Source organism: Erythrolamprus reginae, chromosome 9 (genome assembly GCF_031021105.1).
Source record: "Erythrolamprus reginae isolate rEryReg1 chromosome 9, rEryReg1.hap1, whole genome shotgun sequence".
Lineage (NCBI taxonomy): Eukaryota > Metazoa > Chordata > Lepidosauria > Squamata > Dipsadidae > Erythrolamprus > Erythrolamprus reginae.
This window is the reverse complement of record NC_091958.1, coordinates 12,459,403-12,482,784: the sequence shown is the minus strand read 5'-3', so window position 1 is coordinate 12,482,784 and position 23,382 is coordinate 12,459,403. Positions and strand designations below refer to the sequence as shown.

Below are 23,382 nucleotides of genomic sequence, written 5' to 3'. Positions count from 1 at the left end.
GTGTTCTCTTAGAGCAAGAAACCTGCGCAAAGCCATAACGAAAGATAAAAGCATGCCTAGTTTTGATGAAGAATTACTTCACCAGGTAAGTTTACAGTAATAGCTTCATATCACCGCAGTGCTGTTCCATTTTTAAAAACACAAATAAATTCTGCACGAGAGAAAACTTTCAGCTACATTTTATAGAATAAAATAGAATATAGAATAAAAACATGGACACCAGAAACCTGAAGACCAGCTGGCCGGTGCGCGTATGCCTGTTTTATGGCCATTTTGGGGCCAAAACCAGCCGGAAAACGGCCTGAAAATAACCCGGAAAAGACCCCTGGAATGGCCCAAAGAACCCCTGCCTGGTTTTTGGCCGTTTTCCGGTGCCCGCAAAGACCAGCTGGCCGGCACACAAGTGCCCACAGAGAGGGCTCTGCATGCCACCTCTGGCAGGTGTGCCATAAGTTTGCCATCGCAAACCTAGAGGTAAGATTTCTCAATGTTCTCTTTGCTGCAGAAAAGAAAAGGGGAATTAACAGTGGGAAGCATTAGCAGTGAAATTTTCATTCTCTTTCAACATATAATTTTAATTTCAGCCTTGCAAAACCTTATCAAGGCATTTTGATATTCTTCAAACAGGGATTCTGAATTTTATCTCTGATTAGGGCATCCAATTATTTCAAGCTTGGAACAAAATACAGCATTTGTTCAAAGTTTTTTAGCAGTAGCAAACACTAGCAAACAAAACTCTTTGATAGGTTGGAAATGTATAAAACAAGTACAAAATGAATGCTGTTTTGGAGGACTTGGAACAGTCAGAATGACTGGCTTGGGGTCTTTTTTGGGGTGTTTGTGTTTGAGATGGAATACTTTGTATTTCAACAAGGTAAACCCTGCCACTCTTCCCTCCCTTTCGTCTTTAAGCTAGCTATCAAGAACTTTAATAACAAGCAGAATCCAGCCGATGTGTTAGAGAAAATTCAGACTCATAATCTTGATGCCAATAGCTGCGATGGACCTGAATCCGCTGAAGGTGATGCAGGGAAAGCACCTTTGAGAAAAAGAGAAGTACATCGGAGTCACACTATTAGCGTGGCACTTTCAACAGCAGATAGCACTGACTTCTACAGTTTGCCCGGAGATGCAAATGCTGCTTCCACTGACAGCTGTCCAGAGGATTGAAGCTGTTAAACAAGACGAATGAGGAGATCTGGGTGTCTCAGAGGAACACGAGATTCAGGTAGAGTGGTTTTCCCATTCAGCACTGAAGAGGCTACTTGGGATCCAGCTTTTCAAAATGACATCGGACGCTCGGCACGAAGAGAAGTTTCCCCCCTTTGACTTGGCACAGAGTTTGCACTTCTAGAGACTGACACTCCTGTTTTATTTTGGAATAAATCATTAAGATCCTGTATAGTAGACCTATATATATATATATATATAAAACGTATTGAGATGTCAGAATCTATATTCTGTAATATTGCACTCTAATCAATTATAGTAATAATAGATACGTGAGAGCAAAAGTTATGGCATTTTGAAGGATTGTTCTATTTTTATTAAAGCAGACAGTTTTAGTTGGGGAACGACTTGATTGATGGAATGTTAACAGTATTCCCAACAATATGTGGGGTGTTTAAAAATTAAAAGAGGCAAAATTGTGTAGCTCGTTTAGTGCTCACTGAATCGATTGCAAGAGAGGCCGGAGCAGGGAAATGAGAGTAATGGTTTTAAAGAAAAGGTACATTACATCTTGCAGAAGGAAGTATACCACCTAATTCCTGCTGTGAGCAGAGTTGAAACTTCTCAGAAACATGTTTGTATTGTTCACATAAGTGAGCAGCCCAACCGCATTTGCTATTTTAAATTATGTATTTGCGGCACACACTTAAGCTGAATTTAGTTTAGCAGAGCACATCGAATATAAGTTGAAATTGCCCTTACTTTCAAAGGTGCTTCCAGCTTGTTGTGCACTTTCAGAAATGGAATGTCAGCTTTTGGTGAACATTCAATTATGGTGAATAGCGCAATAATTTCATTTCATATTTTGTGTGTATACAAAATGGTGTGCTTTTTAAATTGGTTTAATATGTCTTAATAACTTGTTTTAGGTAGTAAGGTTTGTCTTAAGAGTTTTTCTGTACATTAATATAGAGTTTTAAAAAATGAGCTTTAGCTTGCTGCTGAAAAAGTTTATTTTTCTACTAAGTAATTCACCTAATTTTCATATGTGCCTTGGACTTGTGCCAAACAATGTAAAGTAAGGTAGTAAAATTAACAGTTCTGTGTTCTTAATGTCTGACTCTTAATTCAGAATTTTGATTTGTAATCTGTGTGCGTCAAAGCAGTTTCTAAAATGTTCTGAATGTTGTTGATGCCCGTAAGTTTGGAACAGGAGGCATTTTCTTGAGGAGCAACGTGATACTGAACATCCTATGAAATCTCTACCTTTATGCTTGTTTTTAATTTAATGTGTTATGTAAATCCAATTACAGTGGTATCTCTACCTAAGAATGCCTCTACTTACGAACTTTTCTAGATAATAACTGGGTGTTCAAGATTTTTTTGCCTCTTCTCAAGAACCATTTTCCACTTACAAACTCGAGCCTCTGAAACTGTAACCGGAAAGGCAGGGAGAAGCCTCCGTGGGGCCTCTTTAGGAATCTTCTGGAAGGAAACAGGACCTCCACCCTCCCTGTGGTTTCTCTAATCGCACACATTATTTGCTTTTACATTGATTCCTATGAGAAAAATTGCTTCTTCTTACAAACTTTTCTACTTAAGAACCTGATCATGGAATGAATTACATTCGTAAGTAGAGGTACCACTGTATAATGCTTATTGAACAATCTAATCAAATCGTCTCAACACAATCTATGAACATCGCTTCTTTGACCCTCAAAACTATATGGAGACCTTTGCAGGTTTAAAGACACCAACCTAGAGAGATAAAGGACTTCCAATGTTGTACAAAATGCATATTTTTTTAAAAAACCTTTGCGGAATAGGAATAGACAAGAATTGGTCACAGTTAACTTTGCTCAATGGAAAGGTTTTAATACATTTCAGTCCATACAAGCCAGAAAAAGAACTTGTCTTTTAACACTCTGACTTACATATGGTAGATTGTAGTCACGGATCAAATGCTTATGTTCAGTAACAAAAACACACATTATTTTTTTACAGTGGCATCATGCATGAAAGGTGGTCTTTGAGCAGCTTTACAACTCTGAAAATGGGAAATTTCAATTGATGTGAATCTGTTTATGTGGTGGTGGATTACACTAAGACAAAATACAGAAACCACCCTTTAATTGAGTTCAGCAAAATCTCCCTTTAAAAATTAACTTTGGCTAAATTATGTTCAAAAATTGAAGCATTTATTAATCCGCTTCTGTATAAAAACAACATGTTGAAGGTTTTCTTTTTCCAAGCAGACTTTAATTAAATTTCATGATGTTCTAAGCAAAAACATCCTGAATTTGCAATACAGCAAATCAGTCAACAATACATTATGCAACCATATTTTTTGTGAACAATCCTGTCTTACTTGGTTCCAAACCAAGTTTATTAAAACTTCAGGAAGTGTTCTGACATGTAATGTACACACAGTATTTCTGATCCTTTGAAACCGTGGTAATGCTAATCAGGCTTCAAAGCCAGTTTCAAAAACAGCTATCAGGGAATCCTGTTTGGCATTAATCACAGTTAAGGTATTTGAAAATGAGGTGAGAATTTCCATTTGGGAGAAAGAATAAACTTGATGGCTGCTCCTCAACTTTTTACTCATGGTTAAGAAATGAAGATTGTCTGGGTCTAATGCATGCCCCCCTCCTTAAATATAAAAACAAAATTCTCTTCCCAATATGTAATTTAGCCTGTAGACTTAAATTATTTGGGTATTTTGTTGACAAAATGGAATTTTGTTTCTTATGGGACATGAAGCACCTCTAGGAGAGGCAAAGTATATTTTCACATCTGCCAGTTGCACAGTAAATTTAACTACATGGTGTCAAAACAAAACTAAAACCTTAGAATGAATCCTTATCTCTCGAGTTCATTTATAAAACTTATCTAAGAAAACAATTTTACTTAATTGTACAGAAGGCAAGCTTATCAGTTTTACTTTTTATAAAAATGTGTATAGAACATTTTGTAAACCTTCATCTATGATAGAACATACTTTCCTTGACATATTCCAGGTGATTAGCAGTTGGCAACTGTCTTCACGTTTCATTAATTAATCTTCCTCATCAGAATCCAACACTTTTCTTCTATTGAACTGGAAGAATGATAGAATATAAATGAAATCTTGCTTAAAATATTTTAAACTGTCAGTAGTTGATTTACAGTAACAATATCAAATGTTTATGGGACACAAACATGTACAGTGGTCCCTCGATCATCGCGAGGGTTCCGTTCCAGGACCCCTCGCGATGATCGATTTGTCACGAAGTAGCGGTGCGGAAGTAAAAACACCATCTGCGCATGCGCAGATGGTGTTTTTATTTCCACCGCAGCAGCGAGGAGCCGAAGATTGGGGTTCCCCGCCGCCTCGCTGCTGCTGCTTGTCCGCGCGCGTGCCGCCCGCCCCCCCCCCCGCTGTTGCTGGGGCCGCTTCTCAGCTGAGAAGCGGCCCTGGGGATTCCCCGCGCGCCGCGCGCGCGCCGCCCGCCCCCCCCGCGCTGTTGCTGGGGCCGCTTCTCAGCTGAGAAGCGGCCCTGGGGATTCCCCGCGCGCAGCGCGCGCGCCGCCCGCCCCCCCCGCGCTGTTGCTGGGGCCGCTTCTCAGCTGAGAAGCGGCCCTGGGGTTTCCCCGTGCGCGCGCGCGCCGCTTGCCCCCCGCACTGTTGCTGGGGCCGCTTCTCAGCTGAGAAGCGGCCCTGGGGATTCCCCGCGCGCGCGCGCGCGCCGCCCGCCCCCCCCGCGCTGTTGCTGGGGCCGCTTCTCAGCTGAGAAGCGGCCCTGGGGTTTCCCCGCGCGCGCGCGCGCGCGCGCCGCCCGCCCTCCCCGCGCTGTTGCTGGGGCCGCTTCTCAGCTGAGAAGCGGCCCTGGGGATTCCCCCCGCGCGCCCGCGCCCCCCCGCGCTGTTGCTGGGGCCGCTTCTCAGCTGAGAAGCGGCCCTGGGGTTTCCCGCGCGCGCGCGCGCGCCGCCCGCCCCCCCACGCTGTTGCTGGGGCCGCTTCTCAGCTGAGAAGCAGCCCTGGGGTTTCCCCCCGCGCGCGCGTGCCGCCCGCCCCCCGCGCTGTTGCTGGGGCCGCTTCTCAGCTGAGAAGCGGCCCTGGGGTTTCCCCGCGCGTGTGCCGCCCACCCGCCCACGCCGTTGCTCGCGCCTTACCGGGGCAAGAGGGGGAAGACCCAGGGAAGCCTCTGCCCGGCGGGGAAACTCCACCATCTACGCATGCGTGGAAGGGCACGCATGCGCAGATGGTGGAGTTTACTTCCGGGTTGAAGATCGAGATCGCGAAACTCGAGGGACCACTGTATAGCCATTCTAGCACTTATGTGTAATGATTGCTTGGTAGTCTTTCTATACAATTTTGAAGATGCAAAGTGAAACTATATTCTTAAAACATTATTATTATTTATTAAATTTGTATGCCGCCCCTCTCCATAGACATATCTACTTAAAGCTTTCATAGCATCTAAGCTGGAGGGGGAGGCAAAAGGAAAAATCTGGAGAGTTTGCAGATAAATTAAAATAAAACAATGGACATAAAAAAGGCAAAAAGACAACTGACTAGGCTCAAAATCCAAAAAACCAAATAGCAAAACCAAAACAAACAAATGGGCTCAACCACCATCCTAACACTAAACTTAAAAGAACGGTCAGTTTATGGAATACTGAAAGAGTGGGAACAGTTCAAAGAGGAAAATAGGGAAAAGATTAAAAGAAGCCAAGAAAAAAAAATTGTACCGAGCAGATACTGAATAAATTGGAAGCCTTTCATTTCAGTAAATTATCTGTTGCCAGTTTTAGTGATGTAATTTGCTCTATTCTACCTGAAGAGCTACATCAAATAACCACTGCCAGCTATGCTGTCTTTTCTACATTTCTTCCTTACAGACCAGATTTAATTAATTTAAATTAGTTTTAAGATTTCTTACCGTTACTGTTGTTTTTTTGTCCATTTGCTGACTCACTTTTTCAAGTATTTCTATCAAGCCTTGTTCTGATACCTAAGAAGTCAGGAAAAGAATAGAAAAAAATACTGACTACGCAGAGCTCTTGCTGAAAAATGCAGGGTTTAAAAATATTTAAAATTCTCATTTTGAATTACTGGTACCTTATTTATTAAAATAACAATAATCAACTACTTGAACTATAGTTATGGCTCCTCTACATACAGCAGTATAAGTAGCAAAGAACAGAAGCAGAAGCAAAGGTGAGGAAACTCTCAAAATATTATGAATAGGTAACAGCTTACTTTATTAGCTATATTGATCATTCATATCACTAATCACTTCATTCTCCAGAAGCTCAAGGGGCTTAGGAGATAAGCTGCTTCTTCCTCCACTGAAGCAAGTTATAAAGATGGTAGGAAACACTCCTGCTTAGCAACATCGCCAGCAGACATTTCCTTGGAGCAAGTGGTTCTTTAAGGGTCCATCTATACCAGTGATGGCAAACCTTTTTTGGGGTGTGTTCTGTGCTAACGTTTACATGTGCCCACACCCCTCCCCCATCACTATGCTATAGCGCACAACCCCCATCACCACGCATGCGCATAGGTCTCACTGAAGCCTGCGATGGTGAAAAAAATGGCCAAAAGGGGAAAATGCAAGTTGGGAAAAAGACCACTTGGTTTGACCTTCCTGAAGCCCCAAAGTGTGAAAAACAGGACAATGGACGAAACAGAAGTCCGTTTTCCTGAACTGGTTTGCCCATTGGGTATTTGTTTTCATTCCGGGGCTTCCCAGAGAAGGGCAAAAAGGCCTTTCCCAAGGCTGAAAATCAGCTGGCTAGCACCTGCATGCCTAATGGAGCTGACAAAGCCTCACATGCTGTTGTGGTTAGCTCTGGCCCAGCTCCTGCCCCAAGGACTGTGGATGTGGGGGAGACATCCACATGCTGCAGGCCTGTTTTGCCCCCGGTGGAATCTGCTGATGAAGGCTCCTCTGACCAAGAAGACATGAGTGACAGGCAGGAAGAGAGTGGGGCAGACAGCTCAGAAGGAGATCAATTATCTAGCTCCTCCTTGGATTCGGAACAAGAGTTAATGATACAGCCACACATGCGGAGAGCGATGCATAGGCAACAACAACTGAGAGATTATTATCAAAGAAAATGAGGCCACCTGTGGTTGGGTGGGGCTGTGGTAATTAGTGAGGCTGCTATAAATAGCAGCCTGTGGGTTTGGCCATTGTGGAGGATTATCTGATCGTTGTGTTTCATGACTGCTTTACTGACTCTGACCTTTTGTGTGCTGATGTTTCCCCTTTGAAACTAAACCAGAGCAAAGTGTGTTTCACTTTTTGAAAGAAGAAGGACTGTGAATTGCCTCACAGCTGCAAGCTAAGTATCACAGAACTGATAAGGGACTTGTACAAATTACCAGTTTGTTTGGAGACCAGTGCTCTTTGCTATACCAAAAGAGGGCTTAGTTTAAGTGAATTTTCATTATAAAGGACATTGTTTTGAATTTTCAAACGTGTGTGTGTCTGAAATTTGTACCTGTGAATTTTTGGGAGGAGTGTACCAGAGAGCCCGACAGAACACATACCCTCTGATATGGCTCTGCACGCCACCAGTGGCACGCGTCCGGATTCCAAGGTGGAGGTGGGGAGCAGGTTTTTATTCCCTTTTCAAATAATAGCCAACTAAATATATTTGGGAACAGATAATGCCCTCAACTAGACAGTGATATTGCAGTGGGATAAGAACAAGAGATAAGCTTACTTTTCCACCTAGCTGTCCAAATCTTGCCATCTGTATAAGGTAATTTTCAACCGCCTTTGCTTTTTCTGGCTTTACAAGTGCTAAATTGCTTACTGCAAAAGGAAAAGAGATATCTGGTTAATTAAACATCATTCATTTGTTAAAGGTATATCTGGGCTACTCTCTCAAGAGCTCAAGACTACAAGGGACAAAACTGGTCTTGGCTGGGTGGAGGAAAGGCCCAAAATCAACAAATAATTTTTTAAGGCTGATTAATGACTTGAATCTGATCTCTCCAGCCCTAGTTCAATACTTTAAGCAGCATGCTGGCTCTTCACAACTCTAATATTCAAGAACAAAAAGATTATTATATGAATTCCAGACTTTTCACCTTAACCCTAAGTTAAGATCAACCCTTATACGTACTGGTGTTTAAATGAAACCTACTGTAAAAGCTGACCAACTGGAGAATGGTATAGACGTTCAAGGAATGGTTTGTGTTCTAACTGAACTTAGTACAACTGTGCAATGTTTGCTTTATGTACCACTTTTTCAAGTAGAGATCAAGTAACTTTTAAGAACATTCAGATGCCACAATCAAGACAAAATAAATAGCCTACAGCTATTATGTAAACATTGCTATAATTAAGGATCCTAAAAATAGCATGCTGTAATGCTTTTGGATGAATGACACCAATAAGATACAGCAATTCAAAGCTGATGGGGAAGTGGAGGACTGCTGACCAATGAAATTCTGAGTATGTATACAATGTCAGTGCCATTTAGGCCTGGATAGTATTGCAGTATTGCTCTTCCTTGCAATGAAGTAAGACTTTAAATTAGAGGTCTATGCCAAGATTCTTCTGCCTTTCTTGAAAACCTGGTTTGTTCCTGGGCATTGGGCTAGAATGTTGGGTGAATTCATCTTTACTGAAACTATGGTTGGCCTGTGAATTCTGTTAGTTTTGCTGCTCTGTTAATTTCTCTTCCATTCAAGAGGTTTATTGAATTCTATTTTCTAATCCCTTATTTGAACACTATTACAAATGTCACCCAAATTGGTTTCTTCAAACTGAATGGTCATATACAACAAGTCAAACAATGGTAAATAAATACTTACATCTGGCACGTGCTGCTTGATCCAAAACCTGAGCCAAAATATTATTTCGCATTTCAGCTTCCCTGTAATAATGAAATAATTTTGCACAGCAGAAAATAAAAATTGGTCCAATAGTGTTAATCTTTCTGCTAAAATGCTAATTATATCTGTTAATTTTATAAACCAATACATGACTTAAGTTATATATCATCTTTTGGTATCTATTAATTATCCCAGAATATTAATTTTTAAACATTAACATATGTTTAAATTTTACAACTGAAAATCAAATCAATTTTACATTTATCAGTAATTACCAGAACATTTTTTTAAAATCAGGGTGACAGATTACAAATTATCCCAGAAAGCTCATATTCTAATAAAAAATTAACTGGAAATACGTAAAATCCATTTATTTTACCAACTTGATCATGAATATATCTTTCAGCATTGAACAGTAAAATGTTTTAACAGAATACTGGGGAAATTTTAAACAAGAGAACAGAAGCCCTGATTCCAACATTTGCAGAGAATACTGATCAATTATAAAAGTTAGTGCACATCCATTACAACTTTCTCCTTCCTAAAGATTTTCCAAATGTTCTAAATGCTGCAAGGCATGTTTTTGAAAGAAAATATATATACTCTATCACAGGGGTCGACAAAGTTGTTCAGAATCTAGGAGCCAGCCAAAAAATTTAGGAGCCAGAATTTTTTTTAAGCAAACTTGGTTTTTTGCCGAGTCTCCACCTGACATCGCTTTCACCCCCTCTGTCTCCTCCTTCCTCTCTCATCTCTTTCCTTCCTCTCCCTCCCTTTCTCTCTTTCCTTTCTCTCCCTTTCTGTCTATCCTTTCTATCTCTCACCCCTTCTCCCTCTTTCATTCCCTTTCTCTCCCTCCCTTTCTCTCTCATTCCTTTCTCTCCCTCTTTCCTTCCTATCTCTCTTTCTTTTTCTCCCTCCTTCATATCTTCTTTCTCTCCCCCTTCCTCCCTCTTTCCTTTCTCCCCCTCCCTTTCTCTTCCTTTTTCTCTATCCTTTCTACTTCTTACTCTTTCTTTCTCTCCCTCCTTCATTCAATTTTCTCTCCCTCCCTTTCTCTCCCTTTCTCTCTCTTTCCTTTCTCTCCCTCCCTTTCTCTTCCTTTTTCTCTATCCTTTCTACTTCTTACTCTTTCTTTCTCTCCCTCCTTCATTCAATTTTCTCTCCCCCCCTTCCTCCCTCTTTCCTTTCTCTCCCTCCCTTTCTCTTCCTTTTTCTCTATCCTTTCTACTTCTTACTCTTTCTTTCTCTCCCTCCTTCATTCAATTTTCTCTCCCCCCCTTCCTCCCTCTTTCCTTTCTCCCCCTCCCTTTCTCTTCCTTTTTCTCTATCCTTTCTGCTTCTTACTCTTTCTTTCTCTCCCTCCTTCATTCAATTTTCTCTCCCTCCCTTACTCTCTCTTTCCTTTCTCTCCCTCCCTTGTTCTCCCCTGGGGCTGCCTGTGCCTGCCCTGCACCACCCAACACGGACGGACAGCCCCCGGTCGTCGGTTCGTCGCCCCCCACCCCCCCACGGAGGGAGATCAGGCTGGCGAGGGCGGTAGAACTACGTCACCAGCCACTGGAGGGAGATCGGGCTGGCGGGGGCGGCGAATCCACCTCCCCAGCCGCGCGGAGGGAAATCCGGTAGGCGGGCGGGTGGCCGCGGCTCCCTGCGCGCCCCTGGAAAAGCGTACAGGGAACGGTGCCCGGGGCCGCTTTAGCCGCCCCCCGCTCCCCCCGCCATCTCCCCGCGACTGCCTGTGCCGCTGCAGCCGCGGCCCCCCCCGCTCCCACCGCCAGTGCCCTCCCGCCGGGCTCCAAAGGACACTTGCCGATGACGACAGGGAACCTTCAGCTGGGCGGGCGCTGCCGTGCCGGTGCCTCCGACCTCCCGGTTCCTGCTCGATGCCGCGGTTTCTGGCGCTCTCCTGCTGGGCCCCAAAGAAGGAAGGCGGGAAAAAGGCGCGAAGAATGGAGCTCTCCTTCCTGCCTGCCTTCTTTGGGACCCAGCAGGAGAGCGCCAGAAACCGCGGCATCGGGCAGGAGCGGAGAGGTCAGAGGCACCGCAGCGCCCTGCCCAGGCGGCACACCGGTTGGGAAACGCTGACATACAGTACAGCAGGCAACATTTTCTAGGCGCCAGACAACATTTTCTAGGCGCCACTGGCGACCAGGCGCCTGGGTTTGTCGAACCTTGCTCTATCATGAAATGTCTGCAAAAGCACATGAAAGCATGTTTCGTAAATTACTCAAGACTCACTTATGCCGCCAGGCATGGGGGAGTTGAGATATTCCTTCCCCCTAGGCCATTACAAGTTATGCATGATATGTTTGTGCGTATGTTTGGTTTTATAATAAGGGCTTTTAGTTGTTTTATTATTGGATTGTTACATGCTGTTTTTATTATTGTTGTTAGCCGCCCCGAGTCTGCGGAGTGGGGCGGCATACAAATCCAATAAATAAATAAATAAAATAAATGTTTATATGATCTAAATATTCTTAAAGCCACAAGATTTGAAACTGAATGTTCATAAGCCATTGTGCTAAGTTTTGCCTCACTGTCAGAGAAAAAAATGTGAAGTTTTAGAAACAAATTCTGCAATAACACAGCAGTACCTCTGTTTTGATTCTTGTTGTGCAATTTCACTGGAAGGATCCTAAAAGGTTAGAAATAATCAGGTTATTGATATCTAAAGCAACAAACTGAAGATGTTTCTTTTCATTGTCAAAATGCTAAATCATGCATGCTATTACCTTAACATTACAAGAGTTTCAAGGACAATATCAAATGGTTCTTATATGCACAAATATTACGATGTCCCAGGAAGAAAAAATTTAAGGGTTGTTTTAAACTGTCCAGCCCCTATCCTATCCCTTTAAGAATATGTAAACTGCAAATATATATACAAATCTTCAATGCTTCCTATTTATTTATTAATCTAATTTATATTTAAGGGTTGTTTTAAACTGTCCAGCCCCTATCCTATCCCTTTAAGAATATGTAAACTGCAAATATATATACAAATCTTCAATGCTTCCTATTTATTTATTTATTAATCTAATTTATATGCCACCCATATAAAGAATCCCCAAGGACTCTTCCTGTGTCAAAAGCATACAATTTCATGTTGTCTACAGAAACAAAACTACTGCATATACCCAATTCTTAACTTAGCTGCAAATATACTGTACTTTCCAACTGGAAAATCACCTAATCAGCTCTGAAGTGGTGTGGCCCAGAGAGATGCTGGCTCTTCCTATACCGAAAAATAAGCTAGCAAATTAAATCTCCATTGGAAAACAAAACAGTGGTAGTATTTCCATCAAGAGAAAATTTGGTATAGTAGTAGAGGTGCTGGCCTAGAAACCAAAAGATGGGGAGTTCTAGCCCTTCCTTTGGCATGAAAGCCAACTAGGTGACTTGGGCCATTTCGTCTCTCTTAGCCCAACCTACCTCACTGGGTTGTTGTGTAGAAAAGGAGGGGGAGGAAGGAGGTATTAGATATGTTTGGCACTTGAGTTACTTATAAAAGAAATTAAGGCAAAATAAAAATCTAAAAAATAAGTGCCAGCTGGATGACTTTGGGCCAGTCACTTTTTCTCAGCCCACAGGATTATTCTTGTATGGAAAAGGTAGAACAATTACCGGTAAATGTAGTCCTCAACTTGTAACCTTTTGTGTTAATGATCAAGTTACAACAGCAATAAAAAAGTGGCTTATGCCTCTCTTCCCTTAGACCCCAACATATCCCTGCAAAGCTTATTTAGTCTCAGCACAGTTCCCAAGCAATGCCAAAGGTGGTTTATTCACCTAAGCACTTTAAAACAAGCCACAGTTTACCCAACAGGATAAGCGAAGAAGCAAAAAAATAAAAATCAAGGAAGCCCCAGCTTCCCACACAAGAAGCTGAACACTCAATTTTAAGAAATTGTCAGCATTTGACCCCAAGCCCCGAGTCAGAAAACAGGCCAGCTCCATGCCCCCCCCCACCTCCGATAGCACAGGACCCAAATGTGCATCAGCAGGTTGTGCAAACCTGCAACTTGTGTGTATGGATATGTGAGGGGAAGAGCGGGAGGGGCTGGTGCGCACCTATCCATGGCACCTTATGATAGGGGGAGATGGGAGGCATAAGCATATAATACTGTACTAATAATATATACTGTAATCCTAATAATATATAACATACTCTAATTATATATATATATATAATGCATGCTATTATACTACTACTACTGATATAATATACTAATCCTAATAACACTATATAATAAACTAATATATAATATGCTACTACTAATATATACTACTGCTAATATATAATATACTACTACTACTACTACTGATATATAATACTAATATACTAATATTAATACTACTAATATACACTACTACTGCTAATATATATTATGCTACTAATACTATATAATATACTAACACTACCAATAATAAATAACTGAAATGAAAATTAAAATAAAGTGAATGGGCCTGAGGCTTCTTCCCCCTCCCTGTTGAGGAGCTGCGGGGGCTCCCTTCTGACGGGAGGCGCGGCCGCCTGAGGCGAGGCTGCGGGGGGGCGTCGTGAGGGGCCGGCTGGGGAGGGAGACCTTCAGGGAAGGTGTCGTTCGCCTGTCTCTCTTACCCCATGCTTGGCCTGCAGCTCGGCCAGCCTCTGCTTGCGCAGCGCCTCCAGCTCCTCGTCCGCCATCGCCTCGCAGGCAGTGAGACGGGCCGGAGCAGCCCCGCCGCGCGTGAGGGAAAACGGAGCAGCAGCAGCAGCGACCGCGCCCGCCACCCCTGGCCCGCCTTCTCTGCGCCTGTGCGGACCGCCTTGTGCCAGACTCAGGGAGTCGAATGCCGAGCGAGCGCGCACGGGCCATGCGGCGGCACACTTTGAACAGGACGAAGGCTCTGCTTGCCAGCCCGAACGAGCCGCGCGCCGATCACCAGGATCCTGGAATTAAAGGAAGTTAAGATTATATGGTGGGTTGCAGGTGGGCGAAGCAAGGGAGTGGGCCAGGGAGGATGGACTTTGTAATACAGTACTTGCAATATGTGGGTTTCGGTTTTTTCCCTCTCTCTCGCAGTACTGCTTGCATTGGCTAGCCAACCGGGGTTTTCTTCCATTGTAAATGATCCCAAGGTATTGCTTAATAAGTTTTAACCTTCAAGAAGAACGATTTAGAGGGGAATCGGTGGCAAAAATATAAATAAATCTTTTAGGTATGGTTTGATCTGATAGATCACCCCCCCCCCCCCCCCCCCAATTTTATAACCCATCTGGTTAAATGGCTGGGTTGTGGCCACCAGAGGGAGCGCCGGCTCTATCCAAAAATATATACAGTATACTGTACAGTATTATTATTTTTGTGCTATGGAATAAGGAAGGAAATTCGATTATCCGTGCTGTTAACTAGAACTTGGAAGATTGTGTGTGTGTTTGTTTGTCTCTCTCTCTCTGTGTATGTGTGTGTTAAGGTAAAACCTTCACCCAAGACAACAATTTCAGCTGAGCTGCAAACCAGGGTACGATGGAGATTCATGAAGAGAAATGAAGAAGGATAAGGGGAAAAACAGAAAAAGAATCGCTGACTTTCCGTCTCTCTCTGTTATATAATAAGGCATCAGCATCAAATCATAGCTTTTTGCTTTTTCATAGTGATATGAACAAGCCATTTCTATAAAGATCTATCAATGGACTTGGTAAAACCCCCAAATCAAAGTTTCATTCTTTTCCCACTCATTCTTGAAATAAACCCAAGGCTCCTTTTAGCCTATCGCTTAGCTCTTTTTCCTGCCTGGGAGCATTAAATCAGAAAAAAAGATTTGTATTTAAGTGCCTTGGAAATACAGGCGAGGCAACGCACTGCCAATACAAGGAACAAGGAGTCCCAATGGGATTGGGCAGCATAGAAGTCGAATCAGATCGATCGATCGATTAGATATAGGTATATAGAGATAGAAAGATGGATAGATAGACAAAGTAGATTACATATACCTATACTGTATATATATTACATATATATGTCATGTTTTTTTGCTAGATAGATAGATAGATGATAGATAGATAGATAGATAGATAGATAGATAGATAGATAGATAGATAGATAGATAAGATATAGCTATATAGAAACAGACAGACATTCTCCATTTGGAGATCCAGTAAAATAACCTTGAGCCAAAAACTAAGGCAGAATCCGTTGCGTTAAATTTAGAAATGCTTCAAACCCCCGTGTGAATTTTAAAGCCCCGGAGAGAATTTTCATGAATGGGCCGCGACGCCGATGAAACCACGCGCTGGTCCATTGAAGCCGCCCGCCTGATCGCTGGTTGGCCGGTCTCCCGGCCGACGCTCCGCCCCTCCTCCTAATTCTCCCCTCCATTGAGAAATCTGCGGCGGCGGATCTTAAACTTGTATGGAGTTTCTCAACCATCCAAGTCACCTTTGGGTACTTCCCCCCCCCCCCCTCAAGAGTCAACTGGACTTCCTTGGATTTTTTTTTTCATGGAAGACGTTTCGCTTGTCACTCAAGAAGCATCTTCGGATCTTCAATGGGGATGAAAGGGGGGTGCATGGGAAATTGACTTTGAAAACTTTTAAAAATCGACTTTTAAAAATTGATTTTTCAGCATCCTGAATCGGGAGGCTTTGTTGCACGCAGGGGAATCCGGCGCCGCTTGGAAGCTGCAGCTTTGCGCGGCTTGGACGTCCGCGATCCTGATGCTTGCGCGGCTGGAAGGGCGCCTTGCCCCCCTTTTACCATGGAACCTGCGCCCTTCCAGCTCTTCTGGCAGTCCTCGGGGCAGGACCGGTGCAAGTGGCCAGGTGAGCCGGATGAAGAGGGCAGATAGAGGGGAGGGGAGGAAGGCTGCAATGGAGTTGGGGATGCGAGGTGGTTGGAGGGAGAAGGGGGGGATGATTTATTTATTTTATTTATTTATTTATTAGATTTGTATGCAGCCCCTCTCTGTAGACTCGGGGTGGCTAACAACAATAATAAAACAGCATATGACAAATCTAATATTTAAAATTACTAAAAAACCTTATTAAAAAACCAAACATACACACAAACATACCATGCATAAATTGTATAGGCCAGGGGGGAAAGGAATATCTCAATTCCCCCATGCCTGACGACAGAGGTGGGTTTTAAGGAGCTTACGAAAGGCGAGGAGGGTGGGGGCAATTCTGATCTCTGGGGGGAGCTGGTTCCAGAGGGTCAGGGCCGCCACAGAGAAGGCTCTTCCCCTGGGTCCCGCCAGATGACATTGTTTAGTCGACGTGACCCGGAGAAGGACAACTCTGTGGGACCGCTGGGATTCATGCTGCAGAAGGCGGACCCGGAGATATTCTGGTCCGGTGCCATGAAGGGCTTTATAGGTCATAACCAACACTTTGAATTGTGACCGGAAACTGATCGGCAACCAATGCAGACTGCGGAGTGTTGGTGTAACATGGGCATACCTAGGAAAGCCCATGATTGCTCTCGCAGCTGCATTCTGCACAATCTGAAGTTTCCAAACACTCTTCAAAGGATGAGAAAGGATCGCAAGTTTATTTATATTTTTATTATTTATTTATTAATTAGACTTCTTTTTAAAAAAAATTATTGACTTTAAATAGTTAAAAACGATGGGGGGTAAAAGGTCCTAAGGTATACAGAAGGTAATATCGCTATGTTATGACCACAATTACAATACGTAACAAAAGATATAAAATACACGTGCATAATATGAAATAGAGTAGTAAATTTATAGAATAGAAAACGAAATAGAAGAAAAAAGGAGAAATACAGGAAGATTAGACTTCTATGCCGCCCTTCTCGAAGTGATTCAGGGCGGCTACAACATCATGAAAATAATAGGTAGAAAGAAATCTAATTAGTGTTTTAAAAAGATTAATAAAATCGTAAAAAGTCCCCGTATGCAATTCATTCAATTCAATCATTCACAACATCGGCCGGAGTAAGTTGCTATGGTTCTCAACCTTTCTAATGCTGCACAACCTCTTAATACAGTTCCTCGCGTTGTGGTGACCCCCAACCATAAGTCGAGCGCCAATTCTCCCAACAGATCTTGAAGCTGATTGGCAAGAAGGTCAGAGGGACACCCCTCCCACTGTAAACGCCTGATTGGTCAGATTGTAAAAATATGTCCCAAGGCGCCAGAATAGAAGCTTTAGTTCCTAACACTGTGGGAAAATTGTCTTCTCCCATGGTCTTAGGTGACCCCTGTGAAACGGTCATTTGACCCCCACAAAGGGGTCCCGAGAACCAATCTGCTATAGGGAACAGAGCTGAGGTTAGTTCCTCTAACTGTTTTCCCTTCACAAACCATAAAGGGAGGAATGCACACGATCCTTGACTTACAACAGTTCACTGACTTAACTGCTCAAAGTTGAAGTGAAGTTGAAAATTAAGATGAATAAACTTGGGTGATACCAAAATGAAATGTTAGGGACATTTATAATTGTAACGCTGCAAAGAAGAAGAGGAAGAGGAAGAAGAAGGAAGGAAGAAGGAAGAAGGAGGAGGAAAAGGAAGGAAGGAAGGAAGGAAGGAAGGACAGGGTTGGTATATAAATCCAATAAGTAAATAAATAAATATATACATACATACATACCACACAAATCCAACCCCCCAGGTATTTTTATACCTATACCTGCTATCTTGCACTTGTTTGACAAACAAACAAATAAAATAAATAAACAAATATCAATCCTTTCCACTCATCTGAGAAATGATTTTTTCCCAAGTCATCAACTTTAGGTATAAACCCTGGAAAGGAAAAATGAGATAGTAAAGTTACAACCAACTGTAGCGCAGCGTTGCGCATCTGTTATTCAGATATTATCTGCTTGAACAAATTAAACGTGACATGACTTGATATCAAAAAAGGGCTGGAGGTTTGGGTTGGTGGTTTTTTTGTGTGTGTGTGTGTTTTGAATGATGTTATAAATGGCCTGAAGAGTTTGTTTCGATATTACCTGATTTTATTTGTCTTCATTTAATGGGCAAGAAGGCAGTTTAAGGAATTGAAGCCGACAGAAGTATTTTAATCTCCCGTTCCTTGTTTCTATCTCTCTAGACGTGGCCCCCGAGAATGTGCTTATCAGCCACGTGAATGACAGCTGACGTGTCTGGGGACGAGCACCTCCTCTGATGATCAAGATGAAGAATTAAGAGGTAGCTTTTATTGTCAAGGCTGTCAGCTTTAATGATGAAGAGGAAAAGGGACGCTTTGGTGTTCCCGAGAGCGCCATGTGAAATATTTATGAAATAATTTTTCAAGAGTTCAGAAGATGATGTTTTAAGAGTGCCAGGAAGGAAGAGAAAAATTATTCCTCCCTCTCTCTCCTTTTATCTAAAGGCATTTGGCTGTCTTCAGCTTGACAGCTTGGAAATGTTGGTTTTAGAAGACAACTGTGAGGGGTTGTGTTAGAGAACCATACGTTTCTATCGGGGTGGGAGTGGGAAAGAAGGCAAGATGGCGGCCATAAAAAGTACTTCAGCCATGTTTTGCACATTAAAATATCGGTGGGCGTCATTTACACCCATTGTAATGTTCATAAAAATAGGTAGAAATTTGACTGAGTTCCCATGTCTGTCTTTTTTATCATACCGTATTGTTCTGTCGGGCTCTCTTGTAGAATCCTCGCAAAAATGTAGATACAATTTCAGACACACACACGTTTGAAAATTCAAAACAATGTTCTTTATAATGAAAACTCACTTAAACCAAGCCCTCTTTTGGTATAGCAAAGAGCACTTGTCTCCAAACACACCGGTAATTTGTACAAGTCCCTTATCAGTTCTGTGATACTTAGCTTGCAGCTGTGAGGCAAATCACAGTCCTTCTTTTTTCACAAAGTGAAACACACTTTGCTCTGGTTTAGTTTCAAAGCGGGGAAAAATCAGCACACAAAAGGTCGAAGTCAGTAAAGCAGTCACGAAACACAACGATCGGATAATCCTCCACAATGGCCAAACCCACAGGCTGCTCTTTATAGCAGCCTCACTAATGACCACAGCCCCACCCAACCACAGGTGGCCTCATTTTCTTTGATAATAATCTCTCAGTTGCTGTTGCCTATGCATCGCTCTCCGCATGCGTGGCTGTATCATTAACTCTTGTTCTGAATCCAAGGAGGAGCTAGATAATTGATCTCCTTCTGAGCTGTCTGCCCCACTCTCCTCCTCCCTGTCACTCATGTCTTCTTGGTCAGAGGAGCCTTCATCAGCAGATTCCACCGGGGGCAAAACAGGCCTGCAGCATGTGGATGTCTCCCCCACATCCACAGGCCTTGGGGCAGGAGCTGGGCCAGAGCTAACCACAACACCGTATATAGATCAGTGATTGTGAATGAAAAAATCTTAGGAAAACGATGGAAAGTGAGCCAATATGTTGACAGGAGCATTTTCCTAAAGTTGAAGCATCTCTCTAAATATCATGTAGGTATCCTCCCTAACATCTTCTGTGTAAGATTTTTTTTTTTCAATTGGAGACATCAGGTATTAATATATGAAAATGGAAATTACATGTTTTATTGAAAGACAGAAAAAAAGATCCAGACAAGGTTGGAAAACACTTGAATTTCTCCTAATCTTCAGTAAGGGATTCAGAATTTCTCAAATAAATTACAAGCGTAGCTGTTTTTCTTTATTTCAGCCAATTCTGCCCGCATAGAAACATAGAAGACTGACGGCAGAATAAGACCTCATGGTCCATCTAGTCTGCCCTTATACTATTTTTTGTATTTTATCTTACAATGGATATATGTTTATCCCAGGCATGTTTAACTTCAGTTACTGTGGATTTACCAACCACGTCTGCTGGAAGTTTGTTCCAAGGATCTACTACTCTTTCAGTGAAATAATATTTTCTCATGTTGCTTTTGATCTTTCCCCCAACTAACTTCAGATTGTGTCCCCTTGTTCTTGTGAACGGCCGCCACCCTCCCCGTCTTTTGTAAACTACACAAGACTCACTTATACCGCCAGGCATGGGGGAGTTGAGATATCCCTTCCCCCTAGGCCATTACAATTTATGCATGGTATGTTTGTGTGTATGCTTGGTTTTATAATAAGGTTTTTTAGTTGTTTTAGTATTGGATTGTTACACGCTGTTTTTATCATTGTTGTTAGCCGCCCCGAGTCTACGGAGAGGGGCGGCATACAAATCCAATAAATAATAATAATAATAATAACAACAACAACAACTGAACACAGTAGTATTCCAAATGTGGTCTCACCAGCGCTCTATACAGCAGGATCACAATCTCCCTCTTCCTGCTTGTTATACCTCTAGCTATGCAGTCAAGCATCCTACTTGCTTTTCCTACCACCCGACCACGGTATTTGTAACCTCAATTTTAGCTCTACTTTGGTTTAAAAAAAGATGAAGCAAGGATTTGTTTGCAGCATTGCTGAAGATGGCTTGGATCATAACCTTTGAGAAACTCTAAGCCGCAATAAAAAATGATAAGTGTGGCGATAAATCCCGCAGAATATAAAGCTCTTTGGAAAAACGAGAGAAATTAATGCAGATTTATTATAATTTATTTTAGCAGAGGAAGAAAAAAGGTCAACGGTTAGTGCTTGGGGAAGTGTTTGCGCCTGATCAGAAAGACGGGGACAATAAAACATTTGCCTTGGGAAGAAAAATGCACAAATAAGGAGTGTATTGGGTGTCAGCCGAGGTGATAGTTAATATTTATGTGTCTGTAATTGTTTTTTTTAAACCTTTTCTTGTTTGTGGTATATGTACAAAGATGGGATTGCAGTTGGGTTTTCTTTTTAAATTTGTATTTTGTATCCATTATGTGCTCTAGGCTCAACAATCAGTTGTTTTTCATTGTAGTAACAAGTTTTTGCCATTGTGATTAAATTTCAATTGCTTCTCTAAGGTTTGAGACAGGATTGACTGCAGCAAGGCAGGTGTACAAATCTTTTCTTTCTTTCTTTCTCCTTCTTTTCCTTCCTTCCTGTTGTGGTTAGCTCCGGCCCAGCTCCTGCTCCAAGGACTGTGGATGTGGGGGAGACATCCACATGCTGCAGGCCTGTTTTGCCCCCGGTGGAATCTGCTGCTGAAGGCTCCTCTGACCAAGAAGACATGAGTGACAGGGAGGAGAGTATGGCAGACAGCTCAGAAGGAGATCAATTATCTAGCTCCTCCTTGGATTCAGAACAAGAGTTAATGATACAGCCACGCATGCGGAGAACGATGCATAGGCAACAACAACTGAGGGATTATTATCAAAGAAAATGAGGCCACCTGTGGTTGGGTGGGGCTGCGGTAATTAGTGAGGCTGCTGTGGGTTTGGCCATTGTGGAGGATTATCTGATCCTTGTGTTTCGTGACTGCTATACTGACTTTGACTTTTTGTGTGCTGATTTTTCCCCGCTTTGAAACTAAACCAGAGCAAAGTGTGTTTCACTTTGTGAAAGAAGAAGGACTGTGAATTGCCTCACAGCTGCAAGCTAAGTATCACAGAACTGATAAGGGACTTGTACAAATTACCAGTTTGTTTGGAGACGAGTGCTCTTTGCTATACCAAAAGAGGGCATAGTTTAAGTGAATTTTCATTATAAAGAACATTGTTTTGAATTTTCAAACGTGTGTGTGCCTGAAATTTGTACCTGTGAATTTTTGGGAGGGGTGTACCAGAGAGCCCGACAGAACACTTCCCTCAATTTTCTTTCCCTTTTGGGAAGGTATGGCAAACTTTTTTTTCCTTTTCGAGGCAAAAGAGCAGATATATGCGCTATCGTGCACGCATGAGTGCCCACACCCATAATTCAATGCCTGGGGAGGGCGAAAAAGCTTCCCCCACACCCAGAGGCCCTTTGGAAGGCTGAAAACTGCCTATTTCCCAACTTCTGGTGGGCCCAGTTGGCTCGTGTTTTGCCCTCCTCAGGCTCTCTGGAAGCCAAAAACGCCCTCCCAGAACCTCAGTGTGAGCCAAAAATCAGCTGGCCGGCACACACATGCACATTGGAGCTGAGCTAGGGCAACGGCTCGCGTGCCAGCAGATATGTAAAAAAGAGCCGGGGTGGCGCAGCAGGTAGAGTGCTGTACTGCAGGCCACTGAAGCTGACTGTAGATCTGAAGGTCAGCAGTTCAAATCTCATCACCGGCTCAAGGTTGACTCAGCCTTCCATCCTTCCAAGGAGGGTCAAATGAGGACCCGGATTGTGCGAGCAATATTGTTGGCTCTGCTAAAAAGTGCTATTGCTTACATGTTGTAAGCCGCCCTGAGTCTAAAGAGAAGGGCGGCATAAAAATCAATCAATCAATCAAATAAATAAATAAATAAATAACTCCCCCCGGAGATGAGAACTGCCCCAACCCTCCTTGTCTTTCGTAAACTACTCAAGACTCATTTATGCCGCCAGGCATGGGGGAGTTAAGATATTCCTTCCCCCTAGGCCATTACAAGTTATGCATGGTATGTTTTGTGTGTATGTTTGGTTTTATTATAAGGGTTTTTAGTTGTTTTATTAATTGGATTGCTACATGCTGTTTTTATCATTGTTGTTAGCCGCCCCGAGTCTGCAGAGAGGGGCGGCATACAAATCCAATAAATAAGTAAGTAAGTAAGTAAGTAAGTAAGTACGTACGTACGTACGTACGTACGTACGTAAATAAATAAGGCTCTGTGTGCCACCTGTGCCATAGGTTCGCCATCACTGGTCTAGGCAACCTGGAGAGCATCACTGAGTCATGAACGTGGCATGAATTAAATTGTACCTTTTCCGTTGACCAATCCAGAGACTGTCTTCTTGGCAAGATCAAGTGTGCCTCCCTATAGGCTTAATTAAACTTTTTAGTACTTAAACTGAAACACTTTATTATTGAATTCTGCTGAAGTGGCAAGGGACTCCAACCTCATTAAGGGAATCAAGATAAATTATTGAGGGACTTTCAAGCTTTTAGAACAAAAAACACGGTCTAGGTTCAGCTTTGACTTAAAGACACTCCGTTCTTTTTGCTTGCAGGACAATCCTGTCTACCTATACGTGATGACAGACAGAGCCACAACTATGCCTTGAAGTGGTATTCCCAAGAACAATGGAAAGGAGGGAAACCTTTTCCTTAATTGGGAAAACGGAAGACAGCTCTGTTGCGGGAGGTTTAATCTCATTACCCATCTTGATTTAATTAAATCTGGTAGGTGCTAGTCGAAAGTCTGCAAGTTCCTTGCATTTGAAAATTAATTGTAACAATTTTCTTACGTGAATTACTTGAATCAGCCAGAGATACCCCTAAGGATCCTTGGATGGCTTTCCAGAGGCAGATGGCGGCTACGATTTGTAACACCGGCTGCGCTCCACCGGGAGTTACTTTTAGCGCTTAAATTAGGAAGACAGAAATCGTTTCCTTCTTTACTTACC

The 23,382-nt window shown here is 42.6% G+C and overlaps 2 protein-coding genes across 5 annotated transcripts in view; one reads left to right on the top strand and one right to left on the bottom strand.

The window, feature by feature from the left end:
• ANKRD27 (ankyrin repeat domain 27) overlaps window positions 1-2,280 on the top strand; it is a 59,938-nt gene extending 57,658 nt beyond the window's left edge. For all 4 annotated transcript variants that reach the window (XM_070760296.1, XM_070760297.1, XM_070760294.1 and 1 more), the window contains 2 exons: window positions 13-85; window positions 913-2,280. In XM_070760296.1, the coding sequence (XP_070616397.1) occupies window positions 13-85; window positions 913-1,170 (331 nt within the window). In that variant the 3' untranslated portion in view covers window positions 1,171-2,280. The remainder of the gene's footprint in view (window positions 1-12; window positions 86-912) is intronic.
• Window positions 2,281-3,024: 744 nt separating this feature from the next.
• On the bottom strand, window positions 3,025-13,852 carry PDCD5 (programmed cell death 5). The gene is made up of 6 exons (XM_070760293.1): window positions 13,632-13,852; window positions 11,605-11,645; window positions 8,987-9,048; window positions 7,888-7,979; window positions 6,096-6,167; window positions 3,025-4,270 (listed from the first exon to the last, which is right to left on the bottom strand). The coding sequence occupies exons 1-6, from the start codon at window positions 13,695-13,697 to the stop codon at window positions 4,229-4,231; spliced, it is 375 nt and encodes a 124-aa protein (XP_070616394.1). The 5' UTR covers window positions 13,698-13,852; the 3' UTR covers window positions 3,025-4,228.
• Window positions 13,853-23,382: the final 9,530 nt, after the last annotated feature.

Coding starts and splice junctions, on each gene's coding strand:
- PDCD5 (XM_070760293.1), bottom strand. CDS start 13,697: ATGGCGGACGAGGAGCTGGAGGCGCTGCGCAAGCAGAGGCTGGCCGAG. Junction 9,049..11,604: donor CAACAAGAATCAAAACAGAG/GTACTGCTGTGT, acceptor TCATTATTACAG/GGAAGCTGAAATGCGAAATA. Junction 4,271..6,095: donor ACAAAAAAACAACAGTAACG/GTAAGAAATCTT, acceptor TCATTCTTCCAG/TTCAATAGAAGAAAAGTGTT.